Consider the following 21,378-nt stretch of genomic DNA (forward strand, 5'->3'; position numbering starts at 1 on the left):
GGTGTAGACATACAGTAGACATGGTCCAGCCTACACTACCCGAGCAGAGTGTAGACATACAGGAGACATGGTCCAGCCTACACTACCCGAGCAGGGTGTAGACATACGGCAGATGTGGTCCAGCCTACACTACCCGAGCAGGGTGTAGACATACAGTAGACATGGTCCAGCCTACACTACCCGAGCAGGGTGTAGACATACAGTAGACATGGTCCAGCCTACACTACCCGAGCAGAGTGTAGACATACAGGAGACATGGTCCAGCCTACACTACCCGAGCAGGGTGTAGACATACGGCAGACGTGGTCCAGCCTACACTACCCGAGCAGGATGTAGACATACAGTAGACATGGCCCAGCCTACACTACCCGAGCAGGGTGTAGACATACAGTAGACATGGCCCAGCCTACACTACCCGAGCAGGGTGTAGACATACGGCAGACGTGGTCCAGCCTACACTACCCGAGCAGGATGTAGACATACGGCAGACGTGGTCCAGCCTACACTACCCGAGCAGGGTGTAGACATACGGCAGACGTGGTCCAGCCTACACTACCCGAGCAGGGTGTAGACATACAGTAGACATAGTCCATCCTACACTACCCGCGCAGGGTGTAGACATACAGTAGACATGGCCCAGCCTACACTACCCAAGCAGGGTGTAGACATACAGTAGACATGGCCCAGCCTACACTACCCAAGCAGGGTGTAGACATACGGTAGACATGGTCCAGCCTACACTACCCGAGCAGGGTGTAGACATACGGTAGACATGGTCCAGCCTACACTACCCGAGCAGGGTGTAGACATACAGTAGACATGGTCCAGCCTACACTACCCCAGCAGGGTGTAGACATACGGTAGACATGGTCCAGCCTACACTACCCGAGCAGGGTGTAGACATACAGTAGACATGGTCCACCCTACACTACCCGAGCAGGGTGTAGACATACAGTAGACATGGTCCAGCCTACACTACCCGAGCAGGGTGTAGACATACAGTAGACATGGACCAGCCTACACTACCCGAGCAGGGTGTAGACATATGGTAGACATGGTCCAGCCTACACTACCCAAGCAGGGTGTAGACATACGGTAGACATGGTCCAGCCTACACTACCCGAGCAGGGTGTAGACATACAGTAGACATGGTCCACCCTACACTACCCGAGCAGGGTGTAGACATACAGTAGACATGGTCCAGCCTACACTACCCGAGCAGGGTGTAGACGTACAGTAGACATGGTCCACCCTACACTACCCAAGCAGGGTGGAGACATACAGTAGACATGGTCCACCCTACACTACCCGAGCAGGGTGGAGACATACGGTAGACATGGTCCAGCCTACACTACCCGAGCAGGGTGTAGACATACAGTAGACATGGTCCACCCTACACTACCCGAGCAGGGTGGAGACATACGGAAGACATGGTCCAGCCTACACTACCCGAGCAGGGTGTAGACATACAGTAGTCATGGACCAGCCTACACTACACGAGCAGGGTGTAGACATACAGTAGACATGGTCCAGCCTACACTACCCGAGCAGTGTGTAGACATACAGTAGACATGGTCCAGCCTACACTACCCGAGCAGGGTGTAGACATATGGCAGATGTGGTCCAGCCTACACTACCCGAGCAGGGTGTAGAGATACAGTAGACATGGTCCAGCCTACACTACCCGAGCAGGGTGTAGACATACAGTAGACATGACCCAGCCTACACTACCCGAGCAGGGTGTAGACATACAGTAGACATGGTCCAGCCTACACTACCCGAGCAGGGTGTAGACATACAGTAGACATGGTCCAGCCTACACTACCCGAGCAGGGTGTAGACATACAGTAGACATGGTCCAGCCTACACTACCCGAGCAGGGTGTAGACATACAGTAGACATGACCCAGCCTACACTACCCGAGCAGGGTGTAGACATACAGTAGACATGGTCCAGCCTAGACTACCCGAGCAGGGTGTAGACATACAGTAGACATGGTCCAGCCTACACTACCCGAGCAGTGTGTAGACATACAGTAGACATGGTCCAGCCTACACTACCCGAGCAGGGTGTAGACATACGGTAGACATGGTCCAGCCTACACTACACGACCAGGGTGTAGACTTATGGCAGATGTGGTCCAGCCTACACTACCCGAGCAGGGTTTAGACATACAGTAGACATGGTCCAGCCTACACTACCCGAGCAGGGTGTAGACATACGGTAGACATGGTCCAGCCTACACTACCCGACCAGGGTGTAGACATACAGTAGACATGGTCCAGCCTACACTACCCGAGCAGGGTGTAGACATACAGTAGATATGGTCCAGCCTACACTACCCGAGCAGGGTGTAGACATACGGTAGACATGGTCCAGCCTACACTACCCGAGCAGGGTGTAGACATACAGTAGACATGGTCCAGCCGACACTACCCGAGCAGGGTGTAGACATACAGTAGACATGGTCCAGCCTACACTACCCGAGCAGGGTGTAGACATACAGTAGACATGGTCCAGCCTACACTACCCGAGCAGGGTGTAGACATACAGTAGACATGGTCCAGCCTACACTACCCGAGCAGAGTGTAGACATACAGGAGACATGGTCCAGCCTACACTACATGAGCAGGGTGTAGACATATGGCAGATGTGGTCCAGCCTACACTACATGAGCAGGGTGTAGACATACGGCAGATGTGGTCCAGCCTACACTACCCGAGCAGGGTGTAGAGATACAGTAGACATGGTCCAGCCTACACTACCCGAGCAGGGTGTAGACATACAGTAGACATGGTCCAGCCTACACTACCCGAGCAGGGTGTAGACATACAGTAGACATGGTCCAGCCTACACTACCCGAGCAGGGTGTAGACATACAGTAGACATGGTCCAGCCTACACTACCCGAGCAGAGTGTAGACATACAGGAGACATGGTCCAGCCTACACTACCTGAGCAGGGTGTAGACATATGGCAGACGTGGTCCAGCCTACACTACCCGAGCAGGGTGTAGACATACGGCAGACGTGGTCCAGCCTACACTACCCGAGCAGGGTGTAGACATACGGCAGACGTGGTCCAGCCTACAATACCCAAGCAGGGTGTAGACATACGGCAGATGTGGTCCAGCCTACACTACCCGAGCAGGGTGTAGACATACGGCAGACGTGGTCCAGCCTACACTACCCGAGCAGGATGTAGACATACAGTAGACATGGCCCAGCCTACACTACCCGAGCAGGGTGTAGACATACAGTAGACATGGCCCAGCCTACACTACCCGAGCAGGGTGTAGACATACGGCAGACGTGGTCCAGCCTACACTACCCGAGCAGGGTGTAGACATACGGCAGACGTGGTCCAGCCTACACTACCCGAGCAGGGTGTAGACATACAGTAGACATGGTCCAGCCTACACTACCCGAGCAGGGTGTAGACATACAGTAGACATGGTCCAGCCTACACTACCCGAGCAGAGTGTAGACATACAGGAGACATGGTCCAGCCTACACTACCTGAGCAGGGTGTAGACATATGGCAGACGTGGTCCAGCCTACACTACCCTAGCAGGGTGTAGACATACGGCAGACGTGGTCCAGCCTACACTACCCGAGCAGGGTGTAGACATACGGCAGACGTGGTCCAGCCTACACTACCCGAGCAGGGTGTAGACATACGGCAGACGTGGTCCAGCCTACACTACCCGAGCAGGGTGTAGACATACAGTAGACATGGTCCAGCCTACACTACCCGAGCAGGGTGTAGACATACAGTAGACATGGTCCAGCCTACACTACCCGAGCAGAGTGTAGACATACAGGAGACATGGTCCAGCCTACACTACCCGAGCAGGGTGTAGACATACGGCAGACGTGGTCCAGCCTACACTACCCGAGCAGGGTGTAGACATACGGCAGACGTGGTCCAGCCTACACTACCCGAGCAGGGTGTAGACATACAGTAGACATGGTCCACCCTACACTACCCGAGCAGGGTGTAGACATACAGTAGACATGGTCCAGCCTACACTACCCGAGCAGGGTGTAGACACTGGGGAGGCCGACACAAGAGAGAACCTCTCTGATTCTGCAGGAGATGTCCCATGGGTGACAAAGCCTCCTTAAATGGAGGTATTGGGCTTTCTCTCCTGCTTAGTGCCTGTTGTCCCGGTCTCACTGTTAACCAGCAGTGTGCTGGTGACACGAGTGTTGTACACTGTCTTCTTTGTTTTGACTGGGAGTTTGCAGTTCTCCCAGACTCGTGTGGTGTGGCAGCCTTCCCGATGTGCTTGTCGATTTCTCCATCCGAGGAGAGTTTGTCACTGACGATGGACCCCCGGTATGAGAACTGATGAACAACATCGAGTTTGTAGTTATCGGTGGTAATGACTGGTGGTGCCTCCCTGTCTTGTCCCAAGATGTTTGTCTTTTTCTGGCTGATAGTCGGACCAAATTCCTCACAGGCCTGGGAGAAACGATCCATCGAGCTCTGGAAGTGCTGCGGAATGAGGGTTGTGAATTATCACAGCCTCGCGCACTTTGGTTTTGGCTCTTAGATGGTGGGGTTAAAAAGCCTGCCCTCTGATCTAGTGTGGGGGTAGATCCCCGCTGTTACTGTGTCAAATGCTGCCTCGGGAGAAAGGCAAAGAGGTCCCTGAAGAGTGTTGGGGTGAGAACATCCTTGCTTAGCACCACTCTTATGTTAAAGAGCTCCGAAGAGCTGCTGTGGGACTGCACCGTCCCCTTCATGTTGTTGTGGAAGGATTTGATCGTGTTCTACCGTCTCAGCAGGCAGTCCAGTTTAGAGAGGATCTGAAAAGCCCATCTCTGCTGACCAAGTCAAATGTTTCGGTGAGGTCAATAACTGCAACATAGAGGAGCTCTTTTGTTCTTTGCACTTCTCCTGGAGTTGGCAGAGAGAGAAAATTATGCTGTGACCTTCCAGCACAGAAGCCTCTCTGTGACTCCAGGTAGACACGGTCATCAACCTCCGTCGACTTGGAAGACTTGGGAAAAGAGCTTATGAATTTAATTAATTAATTTAATTTAACACAACTGTAATTAAAAATAGTTTGTAATGTCGACTATGATAGTCATTAAAACCCCCTGAGCTTCACCAATGTCATTACTTGGTCTGGTTTATCCGGTTTATACTCTGTCTGCACTTTATGCTGCCTCAGTGAAGCGGCCAGCATAATCAAGGACAGCACTCACCCCGGGCATTCTCCCTTCTCCCATCTCCCATTGGGCAGAAGATACAAAAGCCTGAAAGCACGTCCCACCAGGCTCAAGGACAGCTTCTAACCCGCTGTTATAAAACTATTGAATTTTTCTCTAGTACAATAAGATGTAGGATGGTGGGGTCAAGATATGTCACTCTCGAAGGAGGTATAAGGTTCCTGGTTATGTGACCATTGACACCAGACAATCTCTGAAGAGTATTGATAATGGTTGGGGCCACCCGTCTTGTAAAGACACTGTCCAGAAGGCAACAGCAAACCACTTCTGACAAAAAATTTGCCAAGAACAATCATGATCATGGAAAGACCATAACCACCCATGCCATGGCATGGCCCATAATGGTGATGACAGTAAGATGGGCTCTTGACCTCACAATCTACCTCATTACTGGCTGTCTGCACTGCATTTTCTCTGTAACAGTAACACTTTATTCCACATTCTCTATTGTTTAACCTACCTCGTGTACGGATGTGGTGAACTGATTTGTATGGATGACATGAAAGCTTTTACACTCTACCCCAGTACATGTGATAGCAATAAACTGATTTTATATGTGACTTCAAACCCTGTGGTTAGCACTGAACTATCCCCTGACAGGCCCCAGAAGGTCTTCCATGAGCAGAGGGATTTTGGGGTCCAAGTTCATAGCTCCCTGAAAGTGGCTGCCCAGGTTGATAGGGTGGGTAAGAAGGCATGTGGTATGTTTGCCTTTATTAGTCAAGGCATTGAGTTCAAGAGTCAGGAAGTCATGTTGCAGCGGTATAAAACTCCAGTTACACCACATCTGGAGTATTGCAAACAGTTCTGGTTGCCCATTATAGGAAGAATGTTGAGGCTTTGGAGACGGTGCAGAAGAGGTTCACCAGGACGCTGCCTAGAAGGCATGTGTTATGAGAAGAGGAGAGGCTGCATAAACTTGCGTTCTTTTCTCTGAAGCAGTGGAGGCTGAGGGGAGATCTAATAGAGGTTTATAAAACTATCAGAGCCATAGATAGAGTAGACAGACAATATATTTTTCCCAGGGTTGAAATGTCTAATACCAGAGGGCATGCATTTAAGGTAAGAGAGGTAATTTCAAAGGAGATGTGAGGGGCAAGTTGTTGTTGTCTTATACAGTTAAAAAAAGAGTGTTGGGTGCCTGGAATGGTGGTGGGAGCAGATACATTAGAGGCTTTTAAAAGATATTTAGATAGGCACGTGAATGTGAGGAAAATGATGGAACGTGGACATTTTGTAGGCAGTAGAGATTAGTTCATTTGGCCATTTGATTACTAATTTAATTGGTTCAGTACAACATTGTGGGCTGAAGGGCCTGTTCCTGTGCTGTACTGGTCAATGTTCTAAGTCCGGTTTGGGGCAGTTAGGGATGGCAATGAATGCTGGTGATTTCTATGAACAAAGATAAAAGAAAGGAACCTCGAGGCCACAGAATTAATGAAGTTGTTGAGGGCTTCAGATTTCAGAAGCTGTTCCTTCTCCTCCGTGGTGAACTCTCTGGGTGTGTACTGGGTACAGGCATTCCTTGGGTAGGTCCTGGAAAAGAAATGGATAATAGTTTTACAAGAAGAAAACACAAATAGAATCCTTTACATCACTTACTGCTCTGTCTCAGAGTCATAGAGACATAGAACTGCTGCACAGACAGAGGCCCTTTGGCCCATCTAGTCCATGCCAAACTCTTAATCTAGTCCCATTGACCTACACCTGGACCATACCCTCCATACCCCCCTCATCTTTGTACGTACCTATCCAAATTTCTATTAAATGTTGTGGAATGATTGAACAGGAGAAGGTTTCAGCTCCTCATGCCTGAGCCGCCTTTATCAAACAGCGAACAATGAGTCACCTTCTGAAAGGAGCTGGAGCTGAAATCCCAGAGATGAGGCTTTTAGTGAGGTGGTCACAGCCAGAGTGCAGGTTTCAGATTGCAGATGGGGAACTCTGCTCCTATATGCCTTAGGCTGCATTCTCGCCACTGCCTGGAATATGTTTTCATCCATTTTCCAGCCAGTCCGATGGAGAGTGCAACAGCTTACTGGATTAAACCTCCTACCGACTGCTTCCTGTATCTGTTATCCTTTAGCTGCTTCAGGTTGCCTTGGCTAGACTTTAAAACATAGGAGTAAAATTAGGCCACTTGGCCCATCAAGTCTGTTTTGCCATTCCATCATGGCTGATTCACCATCACTCTCATCCCCATTCTCCTGCCTTCTCCCCGTCACTTTTGACACCCTGACTAATCAAGAACCTATCAACATCCACTTTAAATATACCCAATATCTTGGTCTCCACAACTGTCTGTGGCAATGAATTCCACCCCTTGACTAAATAAATTCCTCCTCATCCCCATTCTAAAGGGATGTCCTTCTATTCTGAGGCTGTGCCCTCTGGTCCTAGGCTCACTCACTATATCCACTCTATCCTGGCCTTTCAATATTGAAAGTTCAAAGTAAGTTTATTATCAATCTTCATACACATCCCTGAAATTCATTTCCCTGTGGCCATTCACAGTAAATACAAGAAACACAATAGAATTAATTAAAGATTACACCCCATAGGACAAATAAACAAGCAATGTACTCATACAAAATGAGAAAATAAAACAAAAAAAGCAATAAATATCAAGTATGTGAGATACAGAGTCTTTGAAAGTGAGTCCCTAGGTTGTGGAAACAGTTCAGTGATGGGTTGAGTGAAGTTATTCACTCCAGTACGAGAGACTGATGGTTGAGGGGTAATAACTATTCCTGAATCTGATGGTGAGCGTCCTGAGGCTCCTGTACCTCTGCCTGTCCTGATAGACCCATTGTTTCTGCTTGTCACTGCCTCACCAAACTTATGTCGGTATGCCTCAACTCTGTTTTATCTCCCCAGTGACTACACCCATGACACTTCACATACTCTTGATGTTTTCAATGGCTGCATTCCCTGGCCCCGATTGTCTCATTTTCACTAAGGATGTCCAGACTCTATAAACCTCCAGCCTATATCAGGAGGGATCATTCTTGTTAACCTCTTCTGGACCCTCTCCATTGTCAGCTCATCTTTTTGAAAATATCAGAACTGCTCACAACAATCTACTGAGTCATTGACCTTGTAGGTTATCTCAGTTATTGTATTAGTTTGCCTGTACCTGTCCCAGGTTACCTTGGTTACTGACTGTCCAATCAGAAAAATACACAACCCCTCTACAGTGTAGATGTTCTGCACTCACTGGTTGAGAGTCATGGCTGGCGAAGTGCTCATGAACAGCCTGTGACCACTCACCATTTAGTCTGTGTGCTGCTTTCCCATAATTTTGGCACCGCCTGAATCCCGATATCCCGCTCCAGCTTCCTGATGCTGAAGTTCTTATCCTGATAGGATGCACACTCCACATAGCCGTCCTTGGCATCAGCAACATTCCAATCAGACAAGGTCACTGGAGCCCCAAACTGCCTACGGATGCGTGACACCATGAATTTCATCTGTAATGATATGAATGGATTTCGGAATATCATCATGGGCACAACCCTTCCCACCATCAGTAGGTGATGTCTCAATAAGGTGGCATCTATCACAAAGGACCATCACCATCTACAACATGGTAGTGGTGGTTGGGGGTGTGTAAGGGTGGGTTAGTGGGTGGAGGTGTTGATCAGCCTTACTGCTTGGGGAAAGTCACTATTTTTGAGTCTGGTGGTCCTGGTGTGGATGCTACATAGCCTCCTCCCTGATGGGAGTGGAACAAACCTTAGAACCATAGAACATTACAGCACAGAAACAGGCCTTTTGGCCCTTCTTGGCTGTGCTGAACCATTTTTCTGCCTAGTCCCACTGACCTGCACTTGGGCCATATCCCTCCAAACCCCTCTCATCCATATACCTGTCCAAGTTTTTCTTAAATGTCAAACGTGAGCCCACATTCACCACTTCATCTGGCAGCTCATTCCACACTCCCAACACTCTCTGCGTGAAGAAGCCACCCCCAATATTCCCTTTAAACTTTTCCCCCTTCACCCTTAACCCATGACCTCTGGTTTTTTTCTCCACTAGCCTCAGTGGAAAAAGCCTGCTTGCATTCACTCTATCTATACCCGTCGTAATTTTATACACCCCTATCAAATCACCCCTCATTCTCCTACGCTCCAGGGAATAAAGTCCTAACCTATTCAACCTTTCTCTGTAACTCAGTTTCTCAAGTCCCGGCAACATCCTTGTAAACCTTCTCTGCACTCTTTCAACTTTATTAATATCATTCCTGTAATTAGGTGACCAAAACTGCACACAATACTCCAAATTCAGTCTAATCAATGTCTTATACAACCTCACCATTACATTCCAAATCTTATACTCAACCACCATCCTCCACCATCAGATTTTGATTCGGGGCTCTTGGGTTCTTGAACTCACATCCTGCCTCATTATAATCTTGCACTTTATTGTTGACCTGCATTGTACTGTCTGTAGCTAAAGCTTTATTCCGAATCCTGTGGTTGCTTTACTTTGTTCTGCCTCAATACGCTGTGTAATGATCTGATCTACATAAACTGTATACAAGAGAAGCCTTTCACTGTATCCCAATACATATAATAACAAAATAGACTAATTCCTACATCACAAGAGTTGCCAGTCAGCATTAAACTCAACATGGGACTGCCTTAGGGACTCTAGTTCTGCATTTTCCCCTTGGAGCTTCCCCCCAAAACCTTCCCCATGAGTGGGTATAGCTGAAAGGCAGCAGAGGTTTGGGATCAGAGCCTTCCTTCTCCTAGATGACCTGCCAACCATGACTGATGAGCCCCATCTGCTTGAAGCAACTGGTTTTAAGGCACCGGTAACCCACCTTTGCCCATTCTTCTGTCAGTAGAAATGGATCCACTGGGCTTGGTAGCTAGGCCACATGTAAGGGCCAAGTGCTGAACTCGGTTGTCAGAGGCTATTAGAGATGCATGTCATTGGGAGCTTCTCCCCATCATCACCCACCCAAACCCGCTCCTCCCCTCACCCAGCTATGACAACCTTAAGGAACCAGCTTGCACTGGTGCAGATAATGAGGTTGGCCAAAATAACAAAAGCCCAGACATTTTAGATTTTCAGCCTTGCCATCTCCATCCCAGTAAATATGCACATTGATATAAGCTGTGACCTTAGTTGGAGCTTCTTCAAACTTTTCCTCTTCGATTTCAATGCCGCTACCCAGGTCAATCCATGGCTTTCTTTTAATTTCATTCACCACATCAAAGTCAGAATTTTTATTCTCAATTGCCTGGAAAGACTGCAAGAGAGAGACCAAGATTTGGTATCAGTTCCTTTCAGGTGATGTATTTTTTTTTTGCATACTTTTTATGATTAGCTTTGTGCATCGATGCAGTGAAATGCATCATTTTGTGTCAGTGACCAACGTGGTCTGAGGATTGTGGTGGCACAGGAGTCACCACACTTCCTGCGTCATCATAGCATGCCCACAACTCGCTGACTCTAGCTAAACATCTCCAGGATGTGGGAGAAAACCCACACAGTCACTCGGAGAACATAAGCCTTCAGTGGTAATGGAACCTCAGTTGCTGGTATTGTAAAATGTAGCACTAAATGCATACCACCATGGCACCCGGTAAATGCTGGTGTTTCCAGCAGTGAATGAAATTCTCTCAGACTGATGGTCACTGCCTTTTGCAGAAGTCATTATGGAAGGTTACTTTGAGAAAGAGGTGAAGCAACTCGATTACTTTGAAACAAGATAACTAACCGGTCCATCTTTGGACTGTGAGAGGAAACCAGAGAACCTGTCACTGAGTAAACATACAAACACCTTATTGACAGCAGCGGGAACTGAATTCCAATCAGTCATCGTGGATGCTGTAAAATGGTTGTGCTAACTGCTACCCTACCTGTGCCATTTTGAAAGGTCAGGAGATTGAGTCAGAGAGATACAGCTTAGAAACAGGTCCTTCAGCCCACTCTGTGTCCTGACTGGTGTTGGATTAGACTGTTTAATTGTCATCATTTTTGCAGTTTAACAATTCTTGCCTGTTAATATTTTTTATAATTACTTCAATATGTAACTGTATAGTATGTTTCCTGGTGGTCACAGTATGTATACACAGTTGTTCAGTGTGTCCCCTAGTGGTCACAGTATGTAAATGCAGTTGTTCAGTGTTTCCCCTAGTGGTCACAGTATGTAAATGCAGTTGTTCAGTGTGTCCCCTAGTGGTCACAGTGTGTAAATGCAGTTGTTCAGTGTGTCTCCTAGTGGTCACAGTGTGTAAATGCAGTTGTTCAGTGTGTCCCCTAGTGGTCACAGTGTGTAAATGCAGTTGTTCAGTGTGTCCCCTAGTGGTCACAGTATGTATACACAGTTGTTCAGTGTGTCCCCTAGTGGTCACAGTATGTAAATGCAGTTGTTCAGTGTTTCCCCTAGTGGTCGCAGTATGTAAATGCAGTTGTTCAGTGTGTCCCCTAGTGGTCACAGTGTGTAAATGCAGTTGTTCAGTGTGTCCCCAAGTGGTCACAGTGTGTAAATGCAGTTGTTCAGTGTGTCCCCTAGTGGTCACAGTATGTAAATGCAGTTGTTCAGTGTGTCCCCTAGTGGTCACAGTGTGTAAATGCAGTTGTTCAGTGTGTCCCCTAGTGGTCACAGTATGTAAATGCAGTTGTTCAGTGTGTCCCCTAGTGGTCGCAGTGTGTAAATGCAGTTGTTCAGTGTGTCCCCTAGTGGTCGCAGTGTGTAAATGCAGTTGTTCAGTGTGTCCCCTAGTGGTCGCAGTGTGTAAATGCAGTTGTTCAGTGTGTCCCCTAGTGGTCACAGTGTGTAAATGCAGTTGTTCAGTGTGTCCCCTAGTGGTCACAGTACGTATACACAGTTGTCCAGTGTGTCCCCTAGTGGTCACAGTACATATACACAGTTGTCCAGTGCATCCTCTAGTAATTACAGTATTTTGTATCATTCTGGAAAGATCTGGAAGCTTCTCCGGTGTTGAATTATTTGAATAGGGGCTATCTGATTGGTTAACGCATATCATAGCTGCTCCATGTTCAAGGCAGCTGTGTGGAGTCCTCCAGCACATTTCCAGTCTGGGTCTCAGCCTGGAAAGGGTCCCGACTGGGTGGAAAACATCATGTGTGGTCCCAGTACCCAAGAAGGGCCAACCAAAAGACTTGAATGACTACTGTCCAGTGGCCCTGACCTCACACGTTATGAAGACCCTAAAAGGCTAGGCCTGACTCACCTCTGACCACTGGTCATATCAGCCTTCAATACGCTGCAGTCTGCCTACCAGGAGCACACTGGAGTTGGTAATGCTGTCATCTATCCACTGAAACAAAGACTACTCCCACTTGGATAAGCAGAGCAGCACTGTGAAAATCATGTTTTGATTTCTCAAGTGCCTTCAATATTATACAGCCCTCATTGCTGGTGATCAATGCAGGTTGGCTCTTCCATTGTGTCCTGGACTACCTGACTGGCGGACCACAGTTTGTGCAGCTTCAGAGCTGTGTGTCAGACATGGCTGTAAGCAGCACTGGGGCCCCACAGGGGACTGTATTAGCTCCCTCTGTTTACCCTGTATACCTCAGACTTTAGATACAACACTGGGTCATATCATCCACAGAAATACCCTGATGACTCAGCAATAGTTGGGTGTATATAGGGAGGATGGGAGGATGAATACAGGGCCCTGGTTGAGGACTTTGTCGAATGGTGCAAGCTAAATCATCTGCAGCTCAACATCAGTAAGACAAAGGAGATGGTGATGGACTTCAGGAAGACTAAGCCTGCAATGCTCCCTACTACTATTGATGGTGAGGATGTGGATGAGGTGAGGACCTATAAGTACCTGGGGTGCACCTGGATCACCAACACAGAGGCTGTGTACAAGAAGGGCCAGAGTTGCCTCTACTTCCTGAGGAGACTGAGGCCCTTTGGAATATGCAGGCCTCTCCTTCACAGGTTCTACCAGTCTGTTGTCACCTGTACAATCTTCTATGCGGTGGTGTGCTGGGGCAATGGCATCAACATGGGTGATGCCAACAGGCTCAATAAACTGATTAGAAAGGGTGGCTCTGTTATAGGAGACAAACTGGACACACTGGAGGCTGTGGTAAAACAAAAGACCCTACGGAAAATCCTGGCAATTCCGGACAATGTTTCTCACCCTCTGCACGCCACATTGGCTGAACAGAGGAACACTTTCAGTAATAGACAGCTGTGCTGTTCCAAATAGCGCTATATGAGGTCATTCTTACCTTTAGCCATTAGGCTCTATAGTGAGTCAACCTAGCTGGGGAAGTGATGACCCCCTCCTGTATGAGGTAACTTATTTTTTTTATTCTTTCTTATGTCTCTTCTAATCTTTCTATATTTGTATATCTGTGCACTTGTAATGCTACTGTGACACTGTAATTCTTTTGGGATCAATGAAATATCTAACTATCTATGAATTTGAATGGAACATTTCTTATCGATGGGGTATAAAAAGAGCTGACCACGAGGCTCTGCCATCTTTTGCTTCTTCTCTCCCTTTCACTACTAGCCTCTGTTGCGCTTAAGGTCCATTTCCAATTTTCTTTGTTCTATTAGCACTTAATAAAACAACTGGGAAACACCAAGTGTTGTGTCTTTTTCCTGACTTCTGAAAGAACCTTGGATTAAAACCATCAAAACCCAACACTGATCCCATCATGGTCTGATATCCTGGAGAAGGGAATGACTTAGGGACAGGGCTGAGACCAATGGGCTACTGGGAATCCTGGCAATGGGAATGACTCTGGGATAGCGATGAGAGCGATGGGCTACTGGATATCCGGATATGGGAATGTCTCAGTGATAGGGCTGATAGCAGTAGACTACTGAGAATCCTGGCAATGGGAATGACTCAGGGGAGGAGTGAGACCAAGAGGCTAGTGGGAATCCTGGAGATGGGAATGACTCAGGGATAGGGATGAGACCTATAGGCTACAGGGTATCCAGGAGATGGGGATCACTGGGATAGGGATGAGAGTGATAGGTTATTAGTATTGGGAGTAATTTGGGAAAGACACACACTCAACATTTCAGGACAGCTCCTTCCCATCCACAATCCAATTTCTTAATGTATATTGAACTCATGAACACTATCTCACTAATTTTATTTCTCTTTTTGCACTACTTGTTTAATTTTATCTTTTAAAAATATAGATAATTCTTGCTGTAATTTAGTTTTATTTTATTAGCGGTATGTAGTACAATGTAGTGCTGCCACAAAACAACAAATCTGACAACATGTGCCGACGACATTAAAGCTGATTCAGAGTCTGGTTTATTTGACATGTGCACATTGAAACACGGTGAAATGCCTTGCCTGAGTTAACAAGCAACACAACCTGAGGATGTACTGTGGGCACACGTCCTGGCACCAGCGTAGCATGCCCACAAACAACAACAGTAACAGCAACAACAAGGCAACGCAGGTCAGGCAGCATCGATGGAAATTAATAAACAGAACGTGTTTCTGGTGGAGCCCTTTCATCAAGACTGGAAGGGAAGGGCAAAGAAGCCGGGATAAGCAGGTAGGGGACGGGGAAGAGTAGAAGCTAGAAGGCGATTGGTGAAGCCATTTGGGTGGGGAGGAAGCGAGAAACTGGGAGGAGTTAGGTGGAAAAGGTAAAGGGCCGGAGAGGAAGGAATTTGATAGAAAAGAATAGATCATGGGAGAAAGAGAAGGAGGAGGGGCACCAAGGGGAGATTATTGGCAAGTGAGGAGAAGAGGTAAGAGGTTTAGAATGGGGAATAGAAGAAGAGGGAAGAGGGAGGGGGGAAATACAGTAAGTTGGATAGAAGCAGATCCTCAAGATCCATGAAACTAGCTTAGGTAGGTACAATGGTGTGTGTGTGTGTGTGTGTGTGTGTGTGTGTGTGTGTGTGTGTGTGTGTGTGTGTGTGTGTGTGTGTGTGTGTGTGTGTGTGTGTGTGTGTGTGTGTGTGTGTGTGTGTGTGTGTGTGTGTGTGTGTGTGTGTGTGTGTGTGTGTGTGTGTGTCTCTCTCTCTCTCTCTTTCTCTCTCTCTCTCTCTCACATATATATACAGGAATTACACAACTACTTTAATCCACTGCCCCTTTTGAGCCTCCTTGCTGTTTAATAATTTAAACTCAATAATCCTTTCCTGGTTACTGTTACCAAACCAGATGGAACAAGGATATCTGGAGTGTGTTTTCACAAATCACACATAATCATACTGGATGAGTCCTCCTTTCTTTCCTTAGGAATAAAATTACTTACATGTAGGATTATCCCCTTCATCATTTCGTTGAGCGCAAGGTAGAAATTTTGTCCGTACATGGAATCGATATCATAGACGACCAGAAGTTCATCGCCGTGATAATCCTGTGTTGAATGAATAATTTATTAAAAGCAGTCTTAAAAGTTCAGTAAAATTCCCAGAAAGATATATGGGGGTGTGTACAGCTACAGATAAATACATTCAGGCTTCTGTGTGTTATGCTACAGGTGTCTCCCCCATTACAAAGGTAGAGCGTTCCTATGAAACATTTCTTAAGCCAAAATGGCGTAAAGCGAAGAACCATTAATTTATAAGGGGAACATTTTTGTAAAGGTGAAAATCCTCTTTGTAATGTGAAAACAGGTTACTTATGTAGGTCTTTTGTAAAAGCAAAGTGGCGTAAAGTGAACATTCATAAAGTGGGGGACACCTGTATTTAATACTCAGTCATCTGCTAAATTTATGTATGTAATCAGGCTTTGAGAGATTTATTAGAACATAGAACTGAGAACAGTACAGCACCTTCAGTTAAATTAGTAATCAAATGGCCAACCTAACTAATCTCTTCTGCCTACTCAATGTCCATAAACGTCTTTTAAAAGTCCCTACTGTATCTGCCTCTACCACACCTCAACCAGCACATTCTAGGCAGCCTCCACTCTCTGTGTAAAAACCATGCTCCTCACATCTCCTTTAAACCTACCTCCCCTCACCTTGACTGCACGTCCCCTGGTATTGGACATTTTAACCGTGGGAGAAAGATACTGCCTGTCTACTCTATCTTTGCCTCTCATAATCTTATAAATCTCTGTCAGATCTCTGCTCAGCTTCTGGTGCTCCAGAGAAAACAACACAAATTTGTCCAGCTTCTCATGATAAGCACATGCCCTCTAATCCAGGCAGCATCCTGGTGAATCTCTTCCACACCCTCCAGAGCCTTGACATCACATTTTTGCTATAACAGGGCGACCAGAACTATATGCAATATTCCAGATGCGGACTAACCAGAGCTTTATAAAGCTGCAACATAACTTCCTGACTCTTGAACTCAATGTTTCGACAAATAAAGGGAGTCATGCCATATGCTTCCTTAACCACCCTGTCAACCTGTTCTTTCATTCAATATCAGGATCTAAACTTCGCCAGTGAGGCCAATATTATTCCCTGTTCCTCCTTCAGCTCGATGTGAAGAGTTTGCTGGGTCAGACATAGAATCAACTCCTGTGTTCTAGCTTGAAGTCACCGTTTTGTACACAAACTGCTTTGCCTGAAGAACATCAGAAAACAAGATGGAATTTTGTGACTATCTGGGTAGCTTCAACATCACTGCAGTCTGAATTTAAACTCCCCAGTTGCCATGGTGAGATTGCAACCAGGATCTTATTCATCGGGAGCTTTGGATTAAAAGGGACAAAACCAGAAAACCAACATACTGTTCTAGACCACAGAACAGCATTGGACAGGCCATTCGGCCTACAATGTTGTGCCTATCTTAATGCCAATTTATACTAAATGTCCTTCTTCTGCACATCATCCATATCCTTCCATTCCATTCATCCTCATGTGTCTATCTAAAAGCTCCTTAAACTCCCCCAAAATGATGACTTCCATTACCACCTGATAACCCACTCCAGATACCTATCACACCCTGTGTAAAAAACCTGCCCCTCACCTTTAAACTTCACTCACCCTATCCCCCACAAACTTAAAAACATGTTCTCTAGTGGTAGGGATTTCTACTTTGGCAAAAAGATTCTGACTGTCTATGCCTCTCAGCAATTAGGAACCTCCATCAAATCTTCCAGGTGGCCTGCCTAAAGCTTCAGGTAAATAGGATGCTGGTTCCAATCTGAACTTGGCAACTGAAGAATTTAATTTTAGACTGCAGTCCCTTTAATTAATTAACTTAGCAATAGAGCACAGAACAGACCCTCCCATTCCAATGACAGACACCACCCAGCAACCCCCAATCGAATCACAGGATAATTTGCAATGCCGAATTAATGTACTAATCTGTGGGTGGAAGCCGGAGCACCCGGAGGAAAGCCACACAGACGGGAAGGAATGTGCTTACAGAGTGCGTTAGAGTTGAACTCTGAGCTCCAGCCTCCAAGCTGCAATAGTGTTCTCTAACTGCTGTAGTACCATGGTGACTTTTTCTGTCCTTCGGCTGCAGTCTGTCATTGATTCTATTATTCTCCTTAGATCTACTCAGAATGCCCGCAAGAAAATGAGCCCCAGTGTTGTAGATGGTGACATAAATTTATTATCAAAGTACATACACTTTGAACCTACCTGGATAGCTGTAAAAATCTACATGACTTTCTGCTGTCTTTGAAGCAAAGAGGTTTGTCTACGAAGATTTATCTCCCCTCAGCTCTAAGGAGAACAAGCCAAGTTTATCCAACCTTTCCTTATAGCTAGTACCCTCCAATCCAGGCAGCATCCTGGTGAACCTCTTCTCCACATCCTTACTGTAATGGGGTGACCAGAACTGTACACAATACCCCACGTGCAGTCAGACTGAAGTTTCATAGAGCTGCAACTTGACTTCCTTGTCCTTATACTCAACACCCCAAGTATGCCTTTGTTAACCACCATACGAAGATAATGATTGAATGGTTATTTATTGTGCCTGTTACTGATGAAACAGCAATTTTACCATGATGTAGTATGGTTGATACAACACTGATACTTCGTAATTATGCAGGTTATTCTAGTCCAGCAGAATAAATAAGACTGAACGCTCTGAGATATTTTGGACAGTTACAAACATTCATCATCTGGGACCATCAAGAAGGAACTACAAGACCTTGAAGTCACACATCATTTTAAGAACAGCTTCTTCCCCTTTACCATCAGATTATTGAATGGACATGAACCCATGTACACTACTACTGCCTTTTTACATTATTTATTTATTTATGAGATTTATTGTGATTTTATGTCTTTGCGCTGTACTGCTATGACAAAACAACAAGTTTTAAACTAAAAGATTCTGCAGATGTTGCAAAACCAGAGTAACACACCCACAAAACGCTGGAGGAACTCAACAAACCAGGAAGCATCTATGGAGGAGAATAAGCAGTCAACATGTCAAATGGAGTCATAGAGCACTAAAGCATAGGAACAGGCCTTTTGGCCCATCTAATTTGTTCCAAGTCAATAATCTGCCGTCCCATCAACCATAGCCCTCCATACCCCTACCATCCATGTACCTGTCCAATTGAACCCACATCCACCACTTCCATTGGCAGCTCATTTTGCACTCTCACCACCTTCTGAGTGAAGAAATTCCCTCTCATGTTCCCCTTAAACATTTCACCTTTCACCCTTAACCCATGACCTCTAGTTGTAGTCTCATCCGACCTCAGTGGAAAAAGTCTGCTTTCATTTACCCTATCTATACCCCACATAATTTTGAATACCTCTATCAAATCTCCCCTCAGTCTTCTACACTCCAGGGAATAATGTCCTAACCCATTCAAACTTCCCCGAAAACTCAGGTCCTTCAGTCCCGGTAATATCCTTGTAAAATTTCCCTGCACTCTGTCAGTCTGATTTTCACTGTTTCTGTAGTTAGGTGATCAAAAATGGACACAATATTCTCACCAACATCTCATCAATAAGCTTCAAGACATCGGCCTCAATACCTCTTTGTGCAATTGGATCCTCGATTTCCTCACTTGCAGACCCCAGTCAGTTTGGGTTGGCAACAACATCTCCCCCACGATCTCCATCAGCACAGATGCACCACAAGGCCGTCTGTGTGCTTAGACCCCTGCTCTACTCGATTTACACCTGTGACTATGCCATATATGACAATGCCTTATTCAAGTTTGTCTGACAGCACCACTGTCATAGGCCAAATCAAAGATGGTGATGAATCAGCGTATAGGAAGGAGATTGAAAATCCGGCTGACTAGTGCCACAACAACACCCTCTTATTCAATGTCAGCTGGACCGAGGAGCTGATTATTGACTTTCGGTGGAGGAAACCAGAGGTCCATAACCAAGTCCTCAATGGAGGATCAAAGGTGGAGAGGGTCAGCAACTTTAAATTCCTCGGAATTTCTTTAAATTCCTTTAAATTCCTCTATAATTTCAGAGGACCTGTCCTGGACCCAGCACACAAGTGCAGAGTACGAAGAAAGCACGGCAGGGCCTCTACTTCCTTAGGAGTTTGCGAAGATTCAACAGGATATCTAAAACTTTGACAAACTTCTATAGATGTGGAGAGTACATCACAGCCTGGCATGGAAACATCAACTCCCTGGAATGGAAGATTCTACAAAACGTAATGGATATGGCCCAGTCCATCACGGGCAAAGCCCTCCACACCATTGGCACATCGACATGAAGCATTGTCGCAGGAGGGCTAAGTGCAGGTCAGTGGGACTGGGTGAGAGTAAGCATTCGGCACGGACTAGAAGGGCCGAGATGGCCTGTTTCTGTGCTGTAATTGTTATATGGTTATATGGCTTATATATGGTTATATACTCTTGGAGACTTTGTATGCACGAGCTTTTAGTTTGATGCCTTCTTTTATTTCCTTAGTTATCCAAAACTGGCTCTCCCCACCCTCACTGTCCTTGCTTTTAACTGGAATATACTTTTGTTGAGCACTGTGAAAAGTCTCTTTGAAAGTTTTACACTCTTCCTCAACTGTCCCACCATATGGTCTGTGTTCCCACTCCACACTAGCTAAATCCTCCGACATCCCATTGTAGTCTCCATTGTTTAGGCATAATACACTGGTTTTAGATCAAACTATTCCATCCTCCATCTGTATGAGAACTTCAATCACACTGTGATCATTCTTTCCAAGAGGATCCCTGACTACAAGATCACTAATTTTCCCTGTCTCATTGCACAGGACCAGATCTAAGATAACACGTTCCCGTGTAGGTTCAGTAACATGCTGTTCAGGAAAGCCATCACGGATGCATTCTATGAAGTCCTCCTTAAGAAACGTGAGAACCTCTGACAGGATCATTGGGGTTCTCCCTTCCACTTACTCGAGATATTTATAATGAGCACTGCATGCGTAGGCCCCTTGGCATTGTTAGTGATCCCTCCCATCTGTCCAACAATCTCTTTGACCCCTACCATCAGGCAGGAGGTAACATGGCATTAGGTCACAAACTGTTTGTGTGGGAAACAGCTGCTTCTCCCAGGATGTAATACGAATGAATCCCTGCTACCAGGCATGGCTCTCATCATAGACCTCACCACGCATGAAGCACCAGTACTGTTATACAATGTACTTTTTAAACGTGTATCGTATATGCACCTTATTAATTTACTTGTGGTAATATAATTTTATGTGTTGTGTGTGATTTATATGTACTGTGTTGTGCACCTTGGTCCAGAGGAATGTTGTTTAGTTTGGGGGTGTACTGTACATGGGTATGGTTGAATTTGAACTTAACTCAGTACCAACCATGATCGGGTGTTTGTAGGGATGGAAATCTGACACAGCTGCCCTCGTCTTCATGTCATTGACGATGAACTCCTTTTTGATTAACTTGTATGGCTTCTCCTGGGTGACATCCCGGTCAATTACACATTGAAAGATTTCCTGCGTCTTGGAGGTGAGATAGAGAGGGGCCACGGCTTCAGTGAACTCTGTAAAGAAAGACAGAGATCTCTAATCTCACATACTGTTTAGCAGCAGAAAATCAAAGTACAAAGTAAATATATTATCCAAGTACATATATGTCACCATCTACAACCCTGAAATTCATTTTCTTGTGGGCTTCACTATAGATACAAAGAAACGTAACAGAATCACTGAAAGGCCACACACAAATTAGATAACCAGTGTGCAAAAGACAACAATCTGGGCAAATACACAAAAATTTTAAATAATAATAAATAAATAAGCAATAAATAT

At 45.9% G+C, this 21,378-nt stretch overlaps 1 protein-coding gene across 1 annotated transcript in view; it reads right to left on the bottom strand.

Moving 5' to 3' along the window:
* dnai3 (dynein axonemal intermediate chain 3) overlaps positions 1-21,378 on the bottom strand; it is a 114,629-nt gene that overhangs the window by 77,917 nt on the left and 15,334 nt on the right. Inside the window, exons 3-7 of the mRNA XM_073062514.1 lie at positions 20,926-21,110; positions 15,482-15,586; positions 10,371-10,499; positions 8,510-8,709; positions 6,659-6,775 (exon numbers count right to left, since the gene is read on the bottom strand). Coding sequence (XP_072918615.1) covers positions 6,659-6,775; positions 8,510-8,709; positions 10,371-10,499; positions 15,482-15,586; positions 20,926-21,110 — 736 coding nt within the window. The remainder of the gene's footprint in view (positions 1-6,658; positions 6,776-8,509; positions 8,710-10,370; positions 10,500-15,481; positions 15,587-20,925; positions 21,111-21,378) is intronic.

The sequence above is a fragment of the Hemitrygon akajei genome, chromosome 12, assembly GCF_048418815.1.
Source record: "Hemitrygon akajei chromosome 12, sHemAka1.3, whole genome shotgun sequence".
Lineage (NCBI taxonomy): Eukaryota > Metazoa > Chordata > Chondrichthyes > Myliobatiformes > Dasyatidae > Hemitrygon > Hemitrygon akajei.